We start from the raw sequence: 25,450 nt of genomic DNA, 5'->3' as shown, positions 1-25,450 counted from the left end.
AGAGGAGAAACTTGATATTTAACAACCTAAAAAACAACTAATCATCTGTCTTTGAGTGGTCATTGCTGGAATTAAAAAACCCCACATTATTTCTGGGAAGGCCTCAGGAAAGCTCTTTCAGGAACAACATGCAATGCTTAAGTTTTTTCCAATTTGTTTTTGATTAGCTTTAACAGAATTTACACAACAAGAATAAAAGGGACAACTATATCTCTCATTACATAAAGACTGTGAGTTTACATTTCCTTGAATAATAATAATAAAAAATATGAAGTTTACAGAGTTATTATTCCAGCACTCTAGAATAGTATTCTGTAAAAAAAACCCCCAAAACACAACAAACCAACCCCCAAAAAACCCTCACAAAACTCCAAAACCCTAACCCAAACACAACCCCGGCCCCCACTGAACCTCCAAAAAAACAAACCCACCCTTTCAGAAAGCTGATGAAATAGCCTGGCTATAATAGACTTACTCTCTAAAAAGCTATAGTTAGCATTTTAGTTGACACAGAGCTCCAGGAAGGAAGTCTTAGACCTAAAGGGACAAACACCCTGGATGCTTTTCCAGTAAGCAGTAACTACAGCAACTGCCAGGCACAGCTATTAGCTCTCTACAGAAAGAGAGAAGTAAAGTTAAGTCGTGCTGCAGCTTGATTAAATATTTGTGAAGCTGATTTAACATCCTTTCAGCAAGTGAACACGTAATGCTCTAAACAGCTGTGTAAAAATAACCTACAAAAACAGATTCTTTTTATAACTTTTCTTGAAAAATGGTTCCAGAGCAGTACAGGTAATGCACAGGTACCAGAAACATTAGGAAGCTGATTACAATTGTAGCTCATAACGCTGGTTATTGAGGTTGCTTGACACTTCTTGTCATCAGAGCTGGATTTCAGTCATTTGTAACTTTGTCAAATTCTAAGTGTTTGGCCTCATGTTTTCCAGCCTGAATGTTAACCTCAGGCTGCATTTTAATAAGAAGCATTGATCAAAAGGCACAGCCTTCTCTAACGACCGGGTTTAGGAATGAGATCTTGGTTTTTAATTCTTGTCCCTAAAGGCTTGGAAAAATGATTAAAATACAGCACTGACAAGGTGCTTGAAGTAAGGATAGTTGTCTTGATGTTCTCATGCAAGCTAGAAAGCTTTGATGAATTGTAATTTACACACCTTCCACACAGACTTAGATCTTAGTTGCTAAAATCTCGGCATGGCTTATCAGTTTTGTGCACGCTTGATAAAATTAATTCCTCTTGTTTCTGATCAAGCTGTGTATGCATGAACTCTGAAGAGTAATTAAGCATGATTCAGCCCATGCATGCAAATAGAGTCAGATTTTCCCCACCAAAGCTGCTCTGGTCCCAGCACAGAGCTTGTCTTCTTTATGCTGATATTGATCCTCCTGCTAGAATTTAACGGATATATGAGAAGAAGGAGGAGTGAAGGTCAAGGGGAGGGAGGGGTCACCTCAGGGAGCTGGCAGGACATGGCAGCCCTCTGCAGGAGTGGGTAATGACACTGGTAAGATGGTGATGGCTGTGGAGGACCATCCCAGCTGGCCAAGGAGTCAGCAGGAAAGCAGCTCTAAAACTGGAGCTCTGAGAAGACAGAGGAAGAGAAAAAGAACAGGGAAGAGAGTCAAACTAGGAGAAGAGGAAAAGCAATGGACATTTGGGAGGGACTGTAGCTGCATTGGTCAAGGTAAGGAAACAAACAATAGCAGCAGTTTCTCAAGCAGCAAAACCAGTTTATTGGTTTTGACAATAAAATAACGCAGGCCAATAGAATTTTCTTTTTTTAATGTGTGTTTTCTGAAAGTTAAGTTCTAAACACGCTATTTCAAAAGAATAATATTAACCTTAGCATGCTTGCTACCATAGCAGGAAGCATCCAGATCTTTCCTGGGGCAGAAGTTTCCCAAGTTATTTCTAAAGTATATTGGGAGAGGGAACTGATTGGTCAAAGTAATGGGGTCACGTGGGGGAAGGCAGCCCGGGTAAAGTAACTTAAAATCAGAGATAATCTGATGAACACTGCTTGTTAGCAATGAATCCCTGCAGGTAACATGCATTCATTTAAGAATTTCTCAAATCCAGATTACGGAAGAAAGTGAAGGAAAATTATCACATTATGGCTGCCAATATTTCTTGAATTTTACGCCCTACTATGTTAAACAAATGATACAATTTTGCTGTGCCTTATTTTCAGCTTCCTGTTTCTAAGTTTATTGGCATTTTCTCATGCCATGAAAAGGTAAATCTAATTTACTGAGAGATTATAGAGTAGTTAGTTTATGTTGGTTTAGGCAGTGATACAGATTCTGTCTGACACTAAAGATCAATGTCTACTTCCTTTTGGCTTACAGATAAATGTGACAAATTTTCCACAGCCACACAGGTAAATTAAGGAGCCTTACAGCTAAAGCAAGCAAGCAAGACTGCTACTCTTTAAAAAGTTGTATCATGCTTCAAAACAGCAGCTAACTGTGTGACTACAGACATTAGTAGGGTTCCTGGGCTCTGCTTCCCCATGTCCTGTGCTGCCAGCTATGAGGACGGGGTGTCTTCCTGGCAGTGACCCTAATAAACTGGCAGACCATAAAGCTTGATACGCAGATACAAATAGATGTGAATGGTGATCAGATGTTTGTTTTGTTTTGTTTTTTCCTTTCCCCTTTCACATTTGCTACAAGTGAACAGATTTTGCTATTTCCATCTAGTGGCAGTCTGTCTGCATGTAACAAAGCACCAACATTTTTTTTCCTTGCTTGTATGCAGAGTGTGAATCATCATTCAGTGAAGGACATCTCATCAGGCAGCCTCTCCATGCTGGTGTTTCTGGCATACTGGAGGTGCCCTCTTTCTTCTCTATGTCATTTGGCTTTGGCAACTCTAAGCACATAAAAGAGACGCTGCAAGCAGGATATACATGCCTTCTACATATAAAGCAATTATTTGTTGCCTCATGCACATGGTTGATAGGTGGGACTAACAAGTTCCCTGGCTAAGGAGAGCCAGGGACCTGGCAGTGATGAGGGGACAACCATGGGCCTCCCTTGTTCCCTGGGACAGGCTTACCCTCAGAGCTGCTGAGTCGCCATCCTTGATTCTGGTTTTCCCTTAGGGCTTTATGCCTTTCTAGGAAGTGACCCTCCTCATCTCAACAATCTTGCCTCTGCTTATGATTTTTATCTTTCTTATTTTGTCTGGCTCTAGCTGACATACTGTCTCACAGCTTTTTCTCACAACTTAGCAGTTTTCTCAGAAGCTTGAGTGAAGATTATGCTGCTGTGCAGTGCAAAACAGAGCCTAAGATTATGGAGAGCTGAGCCAAAAGGAGGAGGGTAACAGTGGAGGTGTTGCCCTGAAGTCTGCATTTCCGTGGTTGTGTCCTGAGCAGGTTGGTCTGGGAAACCTGGCACACACCCCCACTCTTGTGCTGGCACAGAGTTAAGAGCCTGCAGCTTGGATGAGGTATGACTGCACAGAAACCATTTCAGAGCACCATTAGTGAAGGCCAGAATTAATTCTCTCAATTGTCTAACATTGAGACAGCTCTACTTATCAGGGTCTAAAAAAACCCTGGTACTGGACAGTTTCTGTTTGCATTAGCAAAAGAGTTGTTTATAAGTATCTTCCAGGAAAGTGCGCTTCCAGCATTCCTGATGGAGCAGAGACCAGATAGTTTTCATTGCTAAGCACTGCAACTTAGGAACAAACCTGAGCTCACAGAGAAGGAAAGGCAATCAGAGGATGTTACAAACCTGTTAGGTATTGATGAGTATGTAAGAAGAGTCTATGGCAAACATTTCAAACTCTAGTTTTATGTTATAAAAACTAATATGTCTTGCAGGATTGTCTGGGGTTTTTTTTGTGACTTGTTTTATTTTTTAATGGTAAGTATGTCAGCACTGAAATCTTATTAACTGAAGTCCTATGCTTGAAGTGAGGGGAGTTGAGGTAATATCATCTGTCATAAAATCTGAATGGTGACCATGAAACAATAATAGATGTGGGACTGACAAACTCAAACTGCCTGGACATATTGAGTAAATGGCATGCTGGAACACAGGCCAGGGTAATTGCTGCATTTGTCAAGTATCCAGAGACCCACAGCCTGAGAAGTCAGTCCTGGCATACTCCTGACCAATGTGCAAGATACAACGAATGAATAGTTGTGATTTGCAGTAGAGACCATCATGTGCTCAAATATCAACCTCATAGGAGGGAAAAACAGATTCACTACAGTAATACATAATGGTGGACAAATAAGGAGGCTTGCTAAAAGGAAATTTAATTTAAGCTGATAGTACATGAAATAAAAGATTATACCAAAAACTGTTACAAGTGGGTCAGGCTGTACAGTGGAGGAGGAGGTCAAGGAGAGTCCTACATGAGGATCTTTCTTTATAGGGACTTAGAGGAAATGCCTCAAACGGTAGTGTCCAAAGGCACTAACTTTTGAAATGTATCTATAAACCGAACTGTATGAAATTGTCAGGATTACACAATTCTCAGTGCTCAGCTGATGACTGGAAGACTGGACAGCAGATTGCTTGGAATTACCGTGTTCCATTTTCTGTCATGCCTTATGGCTGTTCTGTGCCTGTGCCCTTTGGCCGAAACAGTTAACACATCTGGCACTTGTGGTCATCCTTCTATACTGAAAACATGAAAAAATATCTTACTTTTATGACTTACACATCAGTCATGCCACTTAAAAATCTTACTCACTGGTTAGTCTAAACACTGCCTCTTTTTAAAGGAACTTGTTCCATTCATAGCAGCTGCACATTTCTTACCAATTGCCAGTGAAGTACAGTTCCTGCCAAGCTTCAGGATAAAGAGGAACGCCTTTAAATTGCATTTATGTTATGAATGACATCATGTTGCTATGCACTTGAACAATTCAGGTAATATTCCCTTTCTTTCATAAAAGCCTTTGACTTGCTTCCTGGGAAAAATATACAGTTTCTGATCTTGGTTGCAGAGCAAAACTTCAAAAAATTTCATTCAAGTTAATTAAAAAGCATGGCAATTTATCTGGTATTTCCAGGGAAATTTATAGCTGTAAAAATTGCAAATCTCATTACCAAGCGCACAACACAGACACAATCAACAGTGGAAAAATACATTGCTAAAAAGAAACTGTTCTTCAGAAACGTAAAAATTTGGAACTGGGATGTTGAGCACTCCCATTTTTGCAGGTTTCTAGGGCTTGTCCTATCTCTGGATAAGTATGCTCCTTATCTTCAACCACATTGGCCTCACTGGCTCTTCTCCTCTGTAACATTTGTGACAGCTATGAAGAAAAGTTGTATCCCTATTGTCCTTCAATTTGCTAGGCTAATCAAGCCAAGCTCTTCTATTCGTCTGTAAAATATGCTCACCTGTCCCCTGATCATGCTAGTGGATACATTTTAATTAATCTTTCCTGAAAAGGGGTGACCTACTTTAATAAAGGCCTTTGTTTTTAAAAGTCCTAACTTGTGTTATGTGAGAGACCCACACAGGGCTATTAAATATGAAGGAGTAATCTAGTTCTGTGTGCTTTTTCTTATTTTATTACTTTAAATGAGAAAGGTAAATCACAGAAGCACATCACATAGGCTCAGCTACTGTAACCTTAAAATGAACAATATTATAATCAAACCAAAATGACAGCTGAGGTTAGACCATGTGTTACCAATTATATTGGCTTAGTTCAACAGCTTATGAAGTCATAAAGTTACTACAGTGTGTAATCAAAGTGTGTGCACAACAAAGAGAATAATTGCTATTTGTTAATTTTGCATCAGGCGTGTGAAAGAGGAGTTGTTTCCTTTTGGTAAAGGCCTACTTGTAATAGAGGACTTTAGCAACCTGGGGTTTGTCAGTGTGAGGGTTCACCGAACAAAGGACATCGTCTGGAAGAGAGGGTAAAGCCTATTTAGCTACCCTTAAGGAACTACAGAGATCTAAGCAGGCCCTCTGTGGCTTTCTGCTTCAACACTTTCTCCTGAAAATGTCATTGCAGTTGCAGATATTTTACTTGCCTTTACCCATATGAGCACAAAGTTCCCAGGGCTTTTGCAACAAGGTTCCTTTCTGGACCAGCCTTACAACTAACAACAGGAGATCAATATGGCCTGCTTTCAGGTGGCTCTTTTTTGATCTCAGTTTAAACAACAGGATTATGAGCTGGGGTTTGCTTTTCAGCTAATTATGGAGTTTTTCTAGAAACCAGTACTGTCTGATCTTCTGCACTGGCTGACAGTCAAGTTAGCTGTTCACTTTGGACACAACCTGTGTGATTCAGTCCTTTTAAAGTGGGAAATCTTTAAACTTAAGTCCTGTTCAGTGCTGATCTTCTTCACTTTATGCTAAAGAATAAAATCTCAGAAAAGAATCATCTATCTTTTTTTAGGTTAGGTACTGAGAATCATACAACCGGAAACATTCTTTTATTTATTTATTTTTGTTTGTTTGTTTCATTTGAGAACATATAACAACTTATGGCCAAATGTGTTTTTCAAGGTAATTCTTCTGCGTCCACTGAAGTTTTCCAATTTCTGGGTAATCTGAGCACTCATTTTCTTTCATTAAAAGAAAAAATAAAATGTTGGAAGTGTATCTTTCTAAGTTGTCATGTCTTGTCTTTACAGTATGTAAATGGGTTGTATTTTGGAGTTTGACCTATTGTAGATCCTATTCTAATATTATATGGTTACATATTCTTTGCACTTCTTAAATTAAATATGCAGTAAAAAGGAGTGATTTTCAAAATATTTTGTAGGTGAAAAGATATTTTTTATACAGTTTATTAGCATTAATTATGAAAGATAAAAATTGGAAAAATCTTATTTCTCCGATCACAGCCTGAAAAACTCATTTATGATTGAGCTGACTGATGCCAGTATTAATTATAATATGCTTTTATCCTTTCCTGACTACACCAATTCCCAGAAATATTGTAATTGGTGCTTCTGCACACAATTTAACTCCCTAGTAAACATACCCATCTGCTCAGTGTTTTCCTTCCTGCATAACTTTTACCTCAGTGGTAAAAGCAGCTGACTGAGGGTATCTGTTCCTACAGATTGTCTTGTTATAATGAAATCAGAAATCAGGTGATGTTAGTTCTATCAGATGATACCTATGTTGACAAAAGCCAGCTAGAATTCAAGGATTTCAGTGACAGGAAGCTTCAGTGCCTACTTTAAGTACCAAAGTGCCCAGGAACACTTTTGTCTACCTCTGGATAGCTCTACCATGGAGATTATTTCAACTGAACATGGCTTTTCTCAAAATTGTATATTCTCAAAGTAGATAAAATCTCATGTGGTTATGGGCCAAATCATTGTGTCACGGAAATGGTTATAACTCCTCTGACTTAAAATATTTTTCTTCTCAAGAGAAGTAGCATCATCTTCAGATTTGACTATTTTAATGGCAGAAGTGTACATAGAGTGTTCATATGAATTTTAGGATAGTGGAAGGATCTTTCTAAATTCTGTTAGAGACTGGAGGTAGGTTCCCCTTCATGCTGGTGACAAGTTTCAGAAGTAGGATGCTACCAAAATTCAGCTCATCAAAGCTAAGTATACTCACTGGCTCTGTACTTTGTACCAAAAATCTCAAGTTTTACCCCTGAGATTTTTCTGATAGCAGCTATCAGCTTCACAGGCACCACAGCCTCTCCAGGGAAGAAATCTCATTGCAGATCAGGCAATTTCAATACCACAGTCATGGTTTACATGTTACTCTTGTGCTGTTATACTAAAATGCTGAATACAGAATGTGGTCTGCTAGTTGCTGTAACAGCAAGTATTTGTTGTGTTCATATCATATCTCCTCTCACAAAGTGAAATGGACAAACTACAGAGAATGTGTGTTATGTGGGCAATTGTACCCTACTTGTGTGTGCTCAGCTGCCTTGTTCCTCACTGGAGAGCACTGTCTCACAGGGGAGTTTGCCAGCTCCCAAGCTGAATTTTGCTTGGAGGCTGTGCCTCTCCATGTGGACTCCAACTTCTCTATGAGAGGGCACAAGGTATTTTTCTTCAGTTCAGAGGATCAGGAGATATCTTCCATGTTTGTCAGTCCTTGATTTTCAAAGTCAGGACTGGCTGTTCTATTCTTACTAATTGCTTCCCATTTAATAAGGAATATGCTTTTGAAACAAATGAGTGTCTAATTTAAACCTAGTGTAGATCTTATCCTTTGCATTTTAGAGGAGAGAAAATAAAAAAGTAATTGAAATCACAAGGACTGTCTGCTTCTCAGAGTTGCAGATGGAATGTTTAATATTGGGACAAAACAATTAGGTATCTAACCAGGACAGAATTTGATATTACATAAAGGTGAATGAGTTGAATAAGGGTAGCATGGGCAGGCTACAAGATGTGCTGGAGGTGGTGATTTGGAGGTTTCGGCTGGAACAAAAACATTCAGCTTGGTATTTTAAATGATTTTTAAACTGAGCCTAAAACAGAGGAATGTTTGAACATGAGAGGTTTTTGATCTAGCAGTGGAATTCAGATGGATCCCTGTATCCATGCAGTTAATCCATTTATGTGACTAGGATTTGGTATAACGTGGAAGTTAACAGGGCTTTCAATGTCTGTCTGTAGTTCAGGACTGCTACTTTGAATTCTTAGAATGCATAAATGAAGAGATTTGTCATTCAAGTACCCTGACTCCTGCAGCACAGCATGTGAGTGGCTAATTTATGTACATGTTTAATATTTAACAGAGTGCTGCTTTGTTATAGTAACAACAGGAAAAAGTAGATATGGTTTGCTGCTGTCAAAAATGAAGACGTAGAAGCACGGTAAGCAGAGGCTTTTAATTTCTTTCTCATCTGCCAAGTACAATCTTTCACCTAAAAAACCCAATCACCTGTAAGAGGTAGTTGCTATGCTATTATTTTTATTAGGTATTATTAAATAGCTTTGACTTCCTTTTGATAAGGGACAGCTTACAATAGGTACAACAAGTTAAAATATAATTTCTATCCATAAGCTTCAGCATTTCCAAGTTATGTATGCTGACTGTTCAGAAGGTTAATATTTCATGAGAAAGGCAAGCTTATGAAATTAGGCTATACCTATAAATAGCTTTATTATTGAATGCTGGTGTTTAGGGTTATGGAATATGTTGAAAATGAAGGGTTTGTGTTTCCCAATATTTTCTGCAAATAATTAACAAATTACGTAATCTAAGCCAGGTTGCCTTTACTGCTTCCTAAGCAGGATGCAAGAGGCTGTGGGGGCAATTCCCTTTTTACCTAAGAGGTCAGGAAGTCTAGAACACAACTAGAACTGCCAAAAAATCAGCTCAAATTGAAAGTTGCCAAAGAATTAGATTCTTTGGGGTTTCTTTCTCACTCTTATTATGGAAAGCTTTTTATTCATATTGTAATGAAGGACCAGGAAAAGGAAGTGTCACTAATTTGCAGGAGAGCTGTAACAAATAAGCAGCCCCTCTGCTGAGAAGAATGAAGGTAGGGAACAGCGCAGTAGCGATGGTTGCCCTGGGTTTTCTCCAGACGGGGTGATGTAGTTTGATGCTGAAGGCGTGTGATAAAGAGCGAACATGACAGCTGGCTTTGCCCCACACCAGGGGACTGACTCCAGCAGTAAATGGAGGAGAGGGGACACTGTTGTGTATATGGTCTTTTTGGGACCACTGAGGCAGAGCTCAGGGAGATGCTGTCATTTGGCACGCCCTTCTTTCTCATAACAACCACTGGGATCAGTGATGACCGCCCAGGTTAGCACTAGTGTGTTTTCATAATTAGATTCTGTACAGGTATGACGTCAGTCTGCCCAGACCACGTTGTCATCTAATCCTTCCTGAATGATAAAGTATTGGTCATACCATCTAGCTTTGGCTTATCTGCAAATTTTGTAAGTAGCCAGGTTGTTCTGGGCCTTCAGCTCTCCCTACAGCTAAATATGAAGCATAGTGACATCAATAGCAATCCATAAGGAACACTGTTCTAACGAAAAGCTGGCATTCATGTGACGGATTCTTTTTCCATCTTCACATTTTCTCTTTGAACACAAACTGTCAAAATCTCCCCTTTATCCCCATATGTATTCTTGTCCTCTCTATTTTAATGCAATGATTTTAAAATAATTTAAATATTTTGAAAGTATAATAAAACTTTAAATAATATTTTTAAAATAGTGACTTGCCACTGGGCACTGTATCAAATGCATTGATTATATTTACCTAGATTAGGTCTACTAAATTCTTCTGATCTGTGGAGCTAGTTATCCAGTCAAAGAAAGATAGCAACGGGTATGACATGATCTACTTTTGATAAATCTGTGTTGCAAATTATTCCACTCAGGAGACTCAGGTGTTATTTCTTTGCATATCTACACTGCACCCTCAGCCTAGAGCCTCCTCTCTAGCTCTCATCCTCTCATATCCTAAGCCAGGGCTATGTTCTAACCTAGGGCCTGCATGGTTTGTAGTGCTGGAGGGGAACAACACACCCAGCTAGGACTGAGTTTGGATTTTACTTTGATGTGGAGGGGTTATGAGACACAGTGATGTTAACTACTGTTTGGGGATTCCTCCTCAACTTTATTCCTGACTAAACCAAACAGATGAGTTAAATAGGAGGAGTAATTTGGAACTAAACCAGAGACAGAGGTGCTCAGCCAGCAGGCACCAGTCTGTGGCAGGGTATCACCACTCCTGACAGAGATAAAAGCAGATGCTATTCATTGCTACAGGACTTAAGTTTTTTTTGTTCAGACTCTTTCATGAGGAACAGCTCATGTCTGGGCCTCTCCTGAAAAGCTGTGATTTCTGTTTCTCTGTACTTGCTGCCTTAGGTACCCCACATGATTCTCCTGCCCCTCCCTCTCTTTACTAAAAACGGAAGTGAAGCTTTCCTTTAGCGTTTGGCCTGTACTTACATTGCCCATGGTCTCCTCTGTATCCAGTTGCCCACTTCTCCATTCATGTCCTCTTCTTCAACTATGTCAGCTCTTGGAAGATTTAGCTATTGTAGTTCAGTTTATAATGTCAGACGGTTCTTGTACAGTGAAACGTTTCCCTTTTTGACCCCAGGGCAAGGAAACAGTGTTCTTGCTTCAGCCACATTGCGCTGGCATGTGGCTTGGTCACACTGCAGCTACAGATCCCTGGGTGAGGTTATCAAACAGTCTGATGAGAGGTGGAGGCAGTCTTAACAACAACTGCAGCAATATGAGAAACTCCATGAGCTTTTGGGGAGCAAAAGACAAAGCAAAGCTTGTTTGTTTTATCTGGTGTATGCCAACTCCATGACCTGGAAATGAAGTTTTTTTCTCTTCTTGACCGTTCCTGACTTTTACAGCAGAACTGTCTTACAAAGGATAGTGGAATTGTGTTGGTCTTCAAATTCTTGGTGTTACAATTTTCATATTCTGTCTTTACACCTACAAATTTGCTGATTATATGGCCTCAGAAATTAGAAAAGAATTAGTGATTCTAGGTTCATTTGATTTTGTTGCATGTCTTTAGATGTCAAAAAGAGTTTCAGCAGATGAGCTCAGTACTTTCTGAAGATAGCTGGCATTTGAAAGCATTTTACAAATTTTCATGTGGAACTGAGTGATTTTATTAACACATGTAGCTGCAAGACAAGAATATATCATATCCTTGTCACAAATGAAAAATGTTGTACCATTTCACAAATGTTTTTTCTTCAATGGTTTTTCACTTAAGGATGCTCTTATGTTCTATAGGAAAATAAAAGGTGGTGATAGCTTAATAACCATGATGCCGTAGTCGCGCTTTCTAATTTGGCACAATTATATTACAGCATTGAAAAACTTTAGATTTAGCACAATCTGTGTGATAAACTTGACACCTATAACAATTTTATGAACTATCACTATTAAAGTTTCCAATGGAAATGAAGTCTAGATTTCACCAAAGCAGTATCAATATTTATATGGATCTGCTATTTGGGTGGTGGCAGTACAGGACTGTCACATTGCCTGTGGGGAAAAAAAGTTGCAATCCTTGGCTACAACTTTAAGTACCTGAATGCCAGGAGAAGCCAAAGAATACCAAGTTGTAGAGAAGAGGGGAAGCCCAAATATAAAAGTGATTGATAGTTGAGGCAGACTTTTGCTCTTAAAATCAGGCTTGATCTGCTCAGTTTCCTATGTCAGTTGAACTAAAAAATAAAGAATATAAGGGCAGATATTATGTGCTTGAGTTCAAGTACAGTATTTGAATATGTTATATGTTGAGACCTAACCTTGAAGTGCCTTACTTGCGAAATAACTGATAACTTGCCACTTATATGTACACACATACTTCTTATGTGAGAATCTTGGTATAAAGAACACCCAGATTATGCATATAAAACAATAAAGTTGGAAAGGTAAGTGTATTTATCTTCAGTGGAAATTTAAATATGATAAACTCTGAAATTAGATAAGCTTTAAAAACAGCACTCAAAGGTTTGTTTTCATATGAATAGTTAGTCTCAACAGTGAAGTGGAAATCTAAATAAAGACTATGTTCTTCTGTAATGAGAGATTACAGTAACCCTCAGGCTGTCTTTGCACTATTGCTGAGACGTGGGGAAAGACATATCTCCAAAACTAGCAATTTACCTGCTCATGAGTATGTCCTTGCAGTGCAGTGCTGGATTGCCTTGCAGGGCCTGGAGAACTCATGATCTGCTGGGGAGCAGTCTGCATGAGTTCAGCTTTGAATAATGGATTTTGCATCCCTTGAAGCATGCAGCCTGTGTGCAAGGGGATCCTGGGTTAACTTCATTTTTAAGGGTAAAGAATAAAAAGAACATATTTGCATTAAAAAGCATGGATTTGCAATAATGGAAGAAACACAAAAATAAACCTGTAAAGTAACGCTATTGGTACTAATAGTATTATAATTAACTTTGAGTCCTCCTGTATTGCACCTGTGCCTCAACTTTTTGAAATGGCTGACATCATAACAATTTGCTACAATCTATATTGAAGTTGGTATTTTCTGCAGGCTTCTAACTGTGTCTTTTTTGCTTTTACTGTCAAAGGTTCAACCATCAGGACCAACTGGAAACCTTCTTTTTCATTGAATGGAAATACCTTCTCCCCTGCCCTGGGCCAAACCATCCCTCCCTTCTTGCTTGCCTGCCCTTCCTTCCGTTCTGTTAGAACTAGATCATCACTTAGAAATAGGAGACATCAAGTCATATCCTTCCCCTTTTCATGTAGAATGACCTAATTGAGAATTTATTGTGTTGTGTAACTAGCATTTTTTTTGTTGACTTCTGCTTGCAGACTTTTGAAGACATTTTGGTGAAATTGTGCCCCATTATACAATGAGAAATATCAAATGCAGAGCCTTCTTTATGTGTCTATAAATCCCCTCTGCCTCCAAGAACAGAAAAGCTTTACAGTAAATGGTCTCTTTTTAGGACTGTCATAATGGCTAGACTCAGTATATTTTCATTAACAAGTCATCACGGACTAAATTTTCAAAATATTTGGGGAACTTTGAACAGACAGGTGCCTGAGCTCCAATTTCTACTTGATTGGTTAACATAATAAAGTAATAGAATTAAAGAAGTTACCTGCATTGTTATAAATATAGAAGCAATCTATTTATTGTATTAAAAATAGCTTTGCTGAATTAAATTGTGGAAGAAGCAAAATCCTCCAGTAACCTCTTTAGCAATCTAGCAGTCTGACTATCAACCAGTATTATCACATCTGACTTTTTGCTATTGCTTGAAATGCTTAATACCTCCTCTTTCCTTACAGTAACTATAATGTTAACTACTTATATATCATTGCTAAGACTGTACAGGCATCACGCCAGCACACTCCTATGGTGCAGGGATAAAACTGTCCCCAGGGAAAGGTGGGTCCTTGCAGTCTGGGACAGAGAGAAATTACCTGCTACCATATCTAATTACGAGTGGTGACTAATGGTGTGGAGGGAAGCAGAGTTCAGCACTGCGTAACTGAGACACGTGTCTACATCTGATTTTTACAGTTAGTGAATTTGAACAGAATAGCTAATAAATAAAATCTAAACCTGTATAATATCTAACTAGTGAAATTAATTATGGATGGAATGAAGTGAAATTTCAAGTGGATATAAGGACAACATCTGCAGCGAGAGTGGGCAAGCACTGGAACAGGTAGCTCAGAGGCACTGTGCATCTCTGACCTTGGAGATTTTTGAAAATGAACTCGACAAGGCCTGAACAAACCTTTTTTCATTTTGAAGTTAGTCCCACACTGAGCAGGAGTTAAGACTAGATGTTTCCAGAGATCCTTTTCAAACTATAATAATTCTGAAATTTTAAGTTTCCTTTGAATGGGTAAAGTGAAATGGTGAGGGGCACTTGACAGGTTTCTCTTGGAATGTAGAGGAACATCTGTAAGTTTTACTTGTGACACTAATATGATTGTCACTATCAAAAAATTGTAGCCATCATTTAATTTCTGTTGATTGCCATGCTGATTTTTAAAAAGCCTTTTAGAATGAAATGAAAAATATAAAGAATTTAATTAATTTCTGTTGCCAATGAACACTTTTTTTTTAGATAGTGCCTAATTGTAGTTCTTTTGGAGTCTGCTTCTGGAAGGAGAGCTTTTCCAACTTATATAATTTGGAAGGAACACTGAGGTAAGCATCCAGGTAGTCTTACTGTGAGAGTCTCATTTTGTGTTGCAGTGATGGACAGCTCTCAAAGTCTGCTGCAGGCCTCCAGAAAATAAGAAGGTAAGAACATGTTTTCCTGATAGTGCACAGCTTCAGTTTCTTCTCTGCAGAACCTGTTGCCTGTCACAGGAACATGCTGCAAGTCCCACCTTAGCCTTCTTTCCAATAGTTTATCATGTCTGGCAGTTCTAAGCCAGAGCTTGCCACTTGCTGTGGGTTTTATTAAAGGTTGTTTTTTTCTTTCCCCTGGACTTTGTAAAACAGTGTTGATGTATCTGTGCAAATGGTCAGAGTAGAGTGAAACAATTATAGCCTTGTGGTGGGACTACTCATTTACATTAAGTTAATAGCAAGCACTTTGACCTAGGCGCCTGTTACTCATGTTAACTGTATACTGCACATAGATTGTGTGATAAATGTATGAAAGTGTCAGAATTTCCAAAATTTGACATTTTCATACATTACAGATGATGAAATATGCACAGAAAGCAAATGTTAGAAGATGAACGTGGGATTTTAAGTGGAAGGAACACAGCCCCACAAGGCAATAATTTCAGACTGATACAGTTTATGAAAAACTGAGATCCCTTGAACCATTTTTTTAGGTATTTCCCAAGCGTACTTGTGCTACCTCTGATAACACTGCTACCACAGCTATTGAGTACATGCCATCTGGATATGAGGAGTCCCTACTTTATACAAAAGATATTTCTCATTAGCTCTTCAGACATTATATTATAGACACTTTTATGTGTCCTGAAGTCTTGCAAATGCTGCAAAGCTCAGCTGCCACTGACAGTTCAGGAACATATGAAAAAGGGTTTTGTTTTGCTTTGGGTTTTTTTTGGATAATGTGACATGAACAGAAGTTGCACACTGCATTTGTTTTTTCCTGACTCATGGATCCTAACTGACATTTTTTTTTGCCTTACTTTTTGGTAAACATCAAGGGGTCTGAGCCACAAATTGCTGAGAAGAATACTGTGACACATGAAATGCTGGGAATAATTCTTGACACACGTTGACTTTGTATATTGTACCTATATTGATTCTAACAGAGTTAATACAGTTTTAAACTTACAGAAGATACAAAAGAGTCACATCCACACTGTGTTTGTTTTGTTATGTAATGTACATGCATTGCTGTGAGAGATAAATATTGGCAAGAAACATCTGAAGACAATAGTGGTTTGGAATAACACCTGCTGTTTAAGATTTATTTTGGAAGTAGTTAGCCCATCTTTATTCAGAGATTTCTTTTTTTCAGAGTTTTTTCTGTGACCTAAGTGATGGCTTTGCTAAGTGGCCTCCTGGCTGACTATGCAGTCGGCATTAGCAAATAAGGTAACCTAGATTAATGTTTTCAGCCTCCACTAAGACTTGGAAAATTGTAGGGCATCTTATAAATAGATACTGTAAAAAGTAGGTGACAGTAAACATTTGGTTTCTTAGATTTTTTTTTAACTAAAAGCAGCACTGTGTAGTTCAGCAATGTCTGGAGTAAGGGTGACTTCTGTGAGAAGAAATAAACTCTTACTTTTGATTTTTCTGAGTCCATAGTAAGTGGGACATTTGGAATTTTTCTTTACTGGATTATTTAAAGACGGACCTCCACATCTGGGAATTCACTAACTCTGTTAATAAACAGTAACTGTGCAACATCCTACTGTTCTTAACTATATCCAAATCAAACTTTGGCTGATAATAAATAAATGATTGTGCTACTTTTCAGCATCACATTTCTTCAATATCAGTCAGTACTCCTCCAGAAAAGCCACTCAGAAAATGTATCTCAAACAATTCTGTCATTTATGACTTAGTGGGTTTTGCTGGAGGACTGTTTCAATGTCCAAGTGAATGTGCAAATGACTGAAATCTTTAGCAAGTGAATGGCTGGGCTTTGGATTAGTAGATATTTACATGTGCTTTCACTATGAGTAAGTTCAAGTTATTACTAAGTGAATGAAATTACACTTATAACTTAAAAGCCAGTGCATTCGGTCCAGACTAGACTATTATTGCTTCCTTCCCCACTAAAAGGCAAGATATTAAATAAAACGAGCGCATTTTTACTTCAACTAATTTTCTTATGTAGCTAGTGCCTTTTCATCTTCACAGCACATCACTGAAGAAAATAGCTATGATTCTCAGAAATACCATCAAATAAAGCCCTTATGAAAAATTAAGTTAGATTATCCTTATGATAGAACTTCGCTGTTTTTTGAAGATTGCCTGGCTCAGGATAAAAAATAGCAATGTAATTTATATTTCAAATCTCAGTTGGTATGACATACATGTGATCAATACTGATCAGATAGACTAAGCCTTTTGGCTTAGAAATTTCATGCAGAAATGCAGATTCTAATTAACAAATCTCTTAGATGCAGATAAGGTGCAGTAGATAAAGGAAATGATTCTTCAAACTCCCTTGAAAACAACCTGTCATGGTCAGATTGTCTATGGAGCTACCCTCATTTGTGGATACGGCATTATTTCTCACCATGTGGTGTCTACACTATGCTGTCCTTGGTTTTTGTAATCACATGAAAGCTATGAGTCTAGGGTCTCATAGCTTTCATGTGATTTGGGTCTAGGCTTTTAACAAAGAACAGTCAGTGGAAATGTAATTTTTAATCTAGATTTCTCTGAGAACTTGTTCACAGTAGCCAGTGAGGATAATTTTATGCAATGTTTGTCTTGGAGGATAATGGGAAAGGGTGTACATTTATTTATTTAGGAACAGATATGGCAGTTTTTATAGGGGAAAAAGATAATAATTGCGTCAGAATTTAGACAACATATCTGAGAAACAAAACTGGGGTTTCTCCAGATGATTGAAGCTGTTTTTATGAATAAAGACCTACTTTGACCCTTTGTAAAATGTCTATGCCTTGGTGTTAGTAGCTGAAGTTAACGCTGGCTTCGTATACTGACACGCTTCCATTTGTGTATTGCTTAGTTCTTAGATATTAGTGGCTGGCAAGTCTTCTATATTTTATTGTCTCATCACAGAGGGAGGGGACACACACTGAAATGGTATCATAGCTTTTTGCAGATGTGAGTTCTTTGAGGCTCTCCACTGAGAACAGAGAGTCTCCAGCTGTCACAGGGGAAAAGGGAAAGCAGATTGCTATGTGTTGGCATCTTTTTAGTGCTTCAGACATCTCAATATACCTTAATCCGTTGGTTTTACTTCTGCTAATGTAATCAAGATAATCACTGCAAAAATTTCTAAGAATGATCTTAATAATTATTACTTAGCAGTTTTGTGACTGCTAACTATAGCAGTTATTCTAACTATTCTGCTATTCTAGTTCTTGTAATGTATTTTGTGTTTATTTTAGTATTTGACATAATTGTTGAGACACCTTTTTTCTTCCTTTTCTGCAAATGCATTCAGCGTTAATGAAATCTCCTCTGTACTACTTAGAAACAAGCTTAAAAACAGTGAAAAATGAAGTTACTATAAAAACTTTAGACCAAAAAGTAAATCAAATTAAAACCAATATAAAATACCACTATTTCTGCAGAATACTGAACTTTTCTTCAGAAAAGACACAGGGCAAAATCATAAATACTGATCTCTTCCACCTGTTAAGTCCAAAAATATGTGCCTTAAATATACAGTTACTTCTGAGACTGCAACAATCAAAAATTGCAGCAAGGGAAATTCTCGATAGCTAAAAGGAATAAAACACCCCTCAGAATCAGAGAGGATAAGGAACAGGTTGCTCAGAGAGGCTGTGACATAACCGGTTTCAGAGATTTTCAAAACTTGTCCAAAAATGGCTCTTTGCAACCTAATCTAACTCATCACAAAGTCTGCTCATCTCTGTAGGCTTTGTGATGAGAGTTGATGCCACATTATCTGGCTGATTTCCCAACCGCTAATAGGCATACACTCTGTTTAGTGAGGTACAGTTGATAAAATTTGCCATCTGTTCACTTGTCAACAGTCAGACGGTAGCTGGAGATTTTGTAATATTAATGCAGTAAAATAGGAGAAGAAAGCTATCAATCCATGTGCACACCTCAGATTAGCATTAGAATTGCTGTGACATTTATTTATGCATGCAAGAATGTGTAACAGGCAATGCTAAACAAAGTATTTGTTGTTGCAATGCGTATTTCTATTTATAACACTGAAGCTTGAACTGATACTTTCAATGCAGATTTTTTTTTGGTTTTTTAGGCTTCATTTTTTGTAAAGGCTTCCCTAAGAGGTTTGAGCAAATCTTGCCACATAAATAGCAAACCCACAAAGTTAAGTGTTACAGTGTCGTATTTACATTTTCTTTTTAGTAAATTATTATCCAGTGATGGAATAATCAAATCCTCTTATTTAATGAAGTGCTACAATAATACACAAGGAGCCTCTATACATCAGCCAGAACATGTTGTTTTTCATGACTTTCAGCTGAGTGAAACTACTGATTCCATTAATATTTATTAAACCAGTCATGTCTATTTAACGTTGGTATTTAGAAAAAATGGGCAGAATGCATGGTTTTTTCACTGAGGCAAATGAACATTCTCTGTGAATTCAATGAATGATAAGTAATGATCCAAAATTTCTCTTTGTCCTGTATCTGTTCTTCTAGATACAGAACTCATATGTGATGTAACCGTGTTTTAGCTTTTTCAGTGGTTAGTTCCCCCTTCCCCCCCACCCCCATTTTGGACTGTTTACCTTTTTCATTGAGAACACACAAGGAATGGTACCTACTAACAGACAGAGCTGTGTTAATGTCATTTTTAAGTGGCATCCTATCTGCAAGGGAGGCTCGGGAAGACTAACAAAGGATTGTTTGGTAATAGAGGTGCAAAAATATTTGTCTTTATTTTCAAGTAATGTCTCAGTACTTAAAAAACCCACATATATGGTTGATAAAATATCTATTAAAAGTGCCATCTTCCAAGTTTTTCCATTTTTAATTCCATTTCATTTTCCCTTTATTTTTTAAATCTATGTTGGTTTTACTGAAACAGGATATATGACACACATGTGGCTTGCTGGGATTCTTTACCAGGTGAAATCACATTGCTTCAGGAACAATTTTTTGGTCCACTAGGTAATATATTTATGCTTGTTAGGAAAGCATGTTTGTAAAGAGCAGTAGAAATTTCATTTACTGAAACATACACTAAAACAAGATGATTTTAAAAATTCATGGAGTTCTTCAAGTTCTTTAGGTAAACACTTTAGCCAATTAGGAAATTATTTAACCACATATTTTCTTATGTTTTTCAACACCCTTTACAGTTGTGATTAACTTTTCTTTGTTTTTACTGTGCAGAAATTGTTATGACTCTTATGAAAAGCAAAGTAGAAAATGGATATATCATCCTGGCTATAGTGTATAATTGTCATAGAGAACACCTAATGCCACTGATTTGCACAATTATTCTTATTTACATACACCAGCAGCAGGAGCTGCCACTGATTAGCCAGTATTTTTGTTCAAACTGTAGTTATTCAGCTGTGATTTGTATATACAAAAGCATAATAAGCTAAAGTCTGTTAAAACCTCATTAAGAAAAATAATAAATGAAAGTTTGTTACCTAACAGAATGGCAGCAGGAGCTCTGTTCACAATTTTCTGTCATGTTTTCTTGCATGGTCACTTCCCTATGATAGGAATGGCTTTGAACAGCCAACACTGCACAAAAGAAGTAAACAAATAAATAAAATATAAGCCATCAGTTTCTATAGTTTCTATAGTTTACTTAATGAGCAATTTGTTTTCCTACCTGAAGCTACATAGACCATGATAACTCAGTAACTTTTTACTAAAACTTTCTCCTCTACTCCAAACACTAGTATATGCAAAAATCAATTAAGTGGTGAAGAACAACTAAGGCATTATGGAAGACAAGTTGTATTAACACGTTACTTAGGGTTAAAAAAATTGTCAGGAATGAATTTGACTTTGGAAAACAAGAAAAAATGGCATGAAAGCACTTGTTCAATAAAATTAACTCTATGTTGCTCAGGTATTTCAGGAAACACTTTGTAAGAGAGTTGCTTTATTCTAGGAGCCAGTGCAACCTCTTCTTATAATGGAAAGAAAGAAACCTTCCAATGCAAGTTTGTGTCCGTGACAAACATTACTGCTAAGTCCCTAGTTAGAATATACATAGGATGCAGTTGCATATATAGAGACTTTAGCTATAGAGATACACATAATTGTAGTGTTCTTTGGGGGCTGACAGTTCTTACTGTGAGATGAGAAGTTGTTTTGGGTTGATAATTTTGGTATTCAGCTCTGCTTTAAAATCGTAAAAACTTTCATAATAGCTGGTTTCTTCTTATTACATTAGTCCCATTTACTGGATGAAATTGAGCTCAGTTGGCAATAAGCAACAACTCTTGTCTTCCAAGAAACAACCTGGCATTACTCCTTGGTATGCTGAATTCTGCAGTTACACAGAAATTGCGTGGGTTGGTACCTGGTGTTCACAGTTCCCCTCTACCCCTTCCCTCCCTAACTTAATGACTATTAAAGATGTTCCAGTCAATGCAGGTTTTTTTTTTTTTTAAATGTAGCTTTATTTAAAATCATTTAAAGCATGCATCATTCTTCCAGTTTATTTTAATTCCACAGTTTATTTAATGCCATCCACGAATAGCAAACCTGTAGCATAATCTTATCTGTTAAAGTAATCATGTCAGAATCATATTGTGTTTAGTTTGAAGGTATAGGGACAGACTTATGGTCCTTGAAATCACCTCTCAGTTGCCACAGCTAGAGTTCTCATAAAGAACAAAACCAGCACTAACTACCCAACATAAAACCCATTTATCCACACACAGTCATAGACCAGTTTTGCAAAAGGGGTAGAATACACCATGCTCAGATGACTTTGAGCAACACTGTGGCTATTAATAAAGCATCTGACAGTGCTTGTGCAAGAACTACCACAGTAGGAGGGAAAGAAAAGGCTTCCAGTGTGCATCGATACATTACAGCCATTACCATGGCTGCTTATGGCAGAGTGCAAGGAGAGACTTTCTACTGCTGAACCTCCACAGCGTCTCTGAGCTTCTCCAGCATTCAAAAATACGACTTCCCCAGTCCAATCTGTATGCAGACCACCGTGTTAACACCCACTGCAGGCCTGAACTTTGGTCTTTGTGGCATAAGAGTCTGACCTATCCACTGAATCTTTGATGTTAAAAATGCTTGCAGGAAAGCCAGGCACACACATATATAGTAATGGGGTACAGGTGCGGCATGTCTCTTACAATGTGAGCAAAGGTGCTAAATAACATATATTGTGCTGCTTGCATGCTCTGGACTGGACTGTATGGTTTATCACACATATAACAAACTGAAAATGCATTGGGCATACCATTATTTGAATGAGGGTGATTGCATGTACATGTCCACTATTCAAATAAAGTCAAAAGACATACAAGCAGAACTCTCTGGATTTACCTCAACTACAGCAAGAGGGAGCTACCAAGCTTGAAACACAGGCTATAACAGAACCAGAGGGCTAACAGCCCCTGGTGGACCTTTATCAGTTTACTTAAATCTTTTCCTTAAACTATTTGTGGTGTTGTAACATCTTCTTACACTAAGCTTCACGATATATTTGTACACTGTTTAAAGCAATATTTGTCACGCTGCTAAGAGTCTGATCATGTTAATGTGGTCTTGATGTATTTTCATGTCTTTTTGAGGTTGAACCCTATTACTAATATTATTTTCCCTCTTCTGGAACCCATTTTTAGACTGAATGTATCATTTTGAGCTTCAAAGTGCTGTTCTTCCATGACTAGTGGAGCTCCTATGAGTTCAGAATGACTTTACATAACTGGTTTGAGATTAGTCCCCCGAAATGTAAAAACTTGTTCCAGTGTCGACGTGGCTAGTTACAGCTTCACCACACAGAGCAGGATGCATGAACACGAAAAAATCTCGCTTTTATGATCGACTTCCTTCGTCTGTAAGTTTTCCTGTCACCTGAACGGTCGGATTAACAGAAACGATGGTTTTCTTATAAACCGTAAACACAAACCAGGGTCCGTCTAATCCCGGCTGCACGGGCCCAGAGGCGTTCATCCTGGAGGCTCATTCCGCAGGCGCGTATATCCTAAATAAAGAGCGGAACAGGGAAGATGGCACTATGGCACCAAAGCCTAGCGGCTGTATATACATGTTACTCGGCTGTATCTCAGGCGCCAACACAAGCTTTCGGCGGGAATCGCCTGAGGTGCGCGAGGCCAGGCGCCTGCCGCGATCAGCCCCGCCAGGCCTCCGGCCAAGCCCGCCCGCCCTCCCGCGGCTGGCGGGACGACACGGCAGGTACGCCGTGGCTGCGCTCAGCCCACGGCAGCCGTCTCGCCCCCGAGGAGCCGCAGGAACCCCAGCAGAGCGGAGGCACCGCGCCTGGCCAAGGTACCGCCCGCTCAAGCGCCGGCCCCTCCCGCCGCCGCCCGCTTGCCACCGCGGCTGAGGCGGCACCGGCTCTCCCAGCCCGTGGCCGCTGCCCTGTGTCGGCTCCTGGCCTCCGGAACAGCGCCAAGGACTCGCGCCGCTCCCCTCCACGCTACGGAACAACACGGGCTCCCCCGCGTCAGGCGGAGGGCCACGCTCCGCCTCTTCCCCGACACCTGACTGCCGGCGGCGCACCCGGCGCTGCTGTGCGCCGCGCTCTGCAGTCCCCTCCTCTCCCTGCCCTGCCAGTGGGCCGCGGCTGGCCTGCGGAGGGGTCCGCCTCCGCCATGGTGCTGGAGTCCGTGGTGGCGGATCTGCTGAACCGCTTCCTGGGCGACTATTTGGAGAACCTGAACAAGTCTCAGCTCAAGCTGGGGATATGGGGGGGTAAGGAGCACCTCCTCTCTCCCGCCCCGTCTCCGTCGCTGTCACTGGGGGCGGGTGCTCCCTTGCCCCGCGGTGGGGAGCGGGTCCCCCTTGAGTGGTCGGCGGGCTGTAGGACCGCCGTCCCCTCGGAGAGGTGGTCGGTCTGGGGGTTTGCGACCCCCTTGGGAGGAGAGGGCGAACTGTGGAGCCGCCGCGGCTCTCCGTGAGGGATGGCCGGTCAGTCTATGGCCGCGGACCTATCCCCCTCCTCCGGCCGCGGCCCCTTGTGAGGGCCGGTCGGTCAGTCTCTCCTCCACGTCCCCTGTGGCTCTCTCTCCCGCCCCTCCTCGTCCATCCCGAGGGGCGGTCGGTCGGGCCGGTCTGTGGGGCCGCGACTCCCTGCTGTGGCGGCGCCCCTCCGCGGCGGGCTCTCTCCCTCGGCCGGGCCTAGGCTCTGGCCGCTCCGTGGCAGTGAGGCGAGGTTCTGCCTATGAGGGGAGCTGGGGCGGGATCCCCGCGCAGTGCCGAGGCAGCAGGTTGTGAGGGGAGAGAGAGCGGAGTTAGGGTCTCCCTCCAGACGAGGCGGAGGCCTGGGTGCAGGTCCCCAAGCAGCTTCCCAGATGGGGAAGGTGCTCCGAAAGGTTGAGGCGCGAGCGCACGGCGCTGGCCTCGGAGTGCTCTGAGGCAGAACACGGTCGGCGAGGCAAAAAAAACCTTATTTTTTTTTTTTTTTCTTTTAAGAGTCTACAGGGTGGAAGCAGGGGTGTGCTGTCGGGTCTGTCAGCGGTGCAATGGGGCGTGGGGTGGCTGCTGCATGGTGGCCCCGGGAGGAGGGGAGGTCTTGGTTCTGGTGCAGCTGATGGGGCCCTCGGCGTAAATGGTGTGTATTAAACAGACGTGGTAGTGCAATAACGTGGAGTAGCTATTCTCAGTGAATATATCAAACGTTTCACTTCGCTACCCTGTAGGCATGGAAAAAAAAAAACAACCCAACCCCAAAACGCAACGGTTGTAGGACTGTCTAGAGAAGGCTGGCTATTTCAGATGCCTTCCGTACATAAGGGATGAGACTTTTCTCATCATCTTAATTTTGCTCTTGCCATGGTATTAGGTATTGTAACATTTATAAATTAATAATACCTACATTAAAAATGGAATATAGCTCTAAGGAATCTGGTATTAAAGCGCTAAGAGGTATATTATATATGCTTTCCTCAGGTATAATTCTGCGTGCTGGTGTTCCCTTTGGAAATCCTACTATGTTGTCCGTGTCAGGAAAGGTTAATGTGTATGTGGAAATAGGCATGCACTTTTGTGGCTCTATGATTTGTGATTTTTCTGTTATGTAAAATCATCAAAACCAAGATAAAATTTTCCCAGTCTACCCTATCCTGATAGAACTGTAATTATCATTCACAACAAAGTGAATAAGATTTCCTATTATTGCAGGTGTATTTAATAGAGTAGAAACATGCAGACATCTAAGGTGGTGATATTTCTGTAATCTCTACCACCATAAAATTTTGTCTGAATAATCAGTGCTTAATGACTTACAAATTAGACATTTATTGTGCTATTCTGTAACTGAAGTAAGGTTTTTCAGGTGTTATCCACGTGTACATGGGAGGCTTGTAGTTATGTTCTTTGTTCTATCTTACATAATAGTTGAAGTCACTTGTTCTGTACTTCTGTTTTTCTTCTAAATAGGTAATGTGGCACTTGACAATTTACAGATAAAGGAGAATGCATTAGTAAGTATTCTAATAATTTAAAGTTTGCTTTTTATGGGCCTAAAGACTAAGTCATAGGATAAAATATTACTGTAGTCTCACATTACACAGTGTGCCTTCTTTACTGGTTATTGGAAGTAAGTCCTTGGTTAACTGCTTCAAATTTTGTTAATGTTACTGGAACAGAAAGAGAAAATACCTATGGGTGAAGAGGTATGTGTGCTCCTTCAGAA

At 39.8% G+C, this 25,450-nt stretch overlaps 1 protein-coding gene and 1 long non-coding RNA gene across 4 annotated transcripts in view; both read left to right on the top strand.

The window, feature by feature from the left end:
• The first annotated feature begins 8,751 nt into the window (after positions 1-8,751).
• On the top strand, positions 8,752-20,380 carry LOC135314299 (uncharacterized). 2 transcript variants are annotated; one of them, XR_010373771.1, is made up of 2 exons: positions 8,752-8,813; positions 14,690-20,380. It is a non-coding gene; the product is annotated as an uncharacterized LOC135314299 (long non-coding RNA). The 2 variants fall into 2 exon arrangements; XR_010373770.1 differs by having other exon boundaries at positions 8,790-8,813; positions 13,038-20,380.
• A 2,912-nt stretch (positions 20,381-23,292) lies between these two features.
• Positions 23,293-25,450, top strand: part of VPS13C (vacuolar protein sorting 13 homolog C) — a 103,334-nt gene continuing 101,176 nt past the window's right edge. The window contains exons 1-2 of one of the 2 annotated variants that reach the window (XM_064456641.1): positions 23,293-23,508; positions 25,195-25,238. In XM_064456641.1, the coding sequence (XP_064312711.1) occupies positions 23,409-23,508; positions 25,195-25,238 (144 nt within the window). In that variant the 5' untranslated portion in view covers positions 23,293-23,408. Of the gene's footprint in view, positions 23,509-24,756; positions 24,776-25,194; positions 25,239-25,450 lie in introns of those variants that run through there. The other variant, XM_064456642.1, reaches the window with a different exon arrangement.

The sequence above is a fragment of the Phalacrocorax carbo genome, chromosome 7 (genome assembly GCF_963921805.1).
Source record: "Phalacrocorax carbo chromosome 7, bPhaCar2.1, whole genome shotgun sequence".
Lineage (NCBI taxonomy): Eukaryota > Metazoa > Chordata > Aves > Suliformes > Phalacrocoracidae > Phalacrocorax > Phalacrocorax carbo.
Note: the sequence above shows the minus strand (reverse complement) of the source record. Positions and strands in the feature narration are given on the sequence as shown.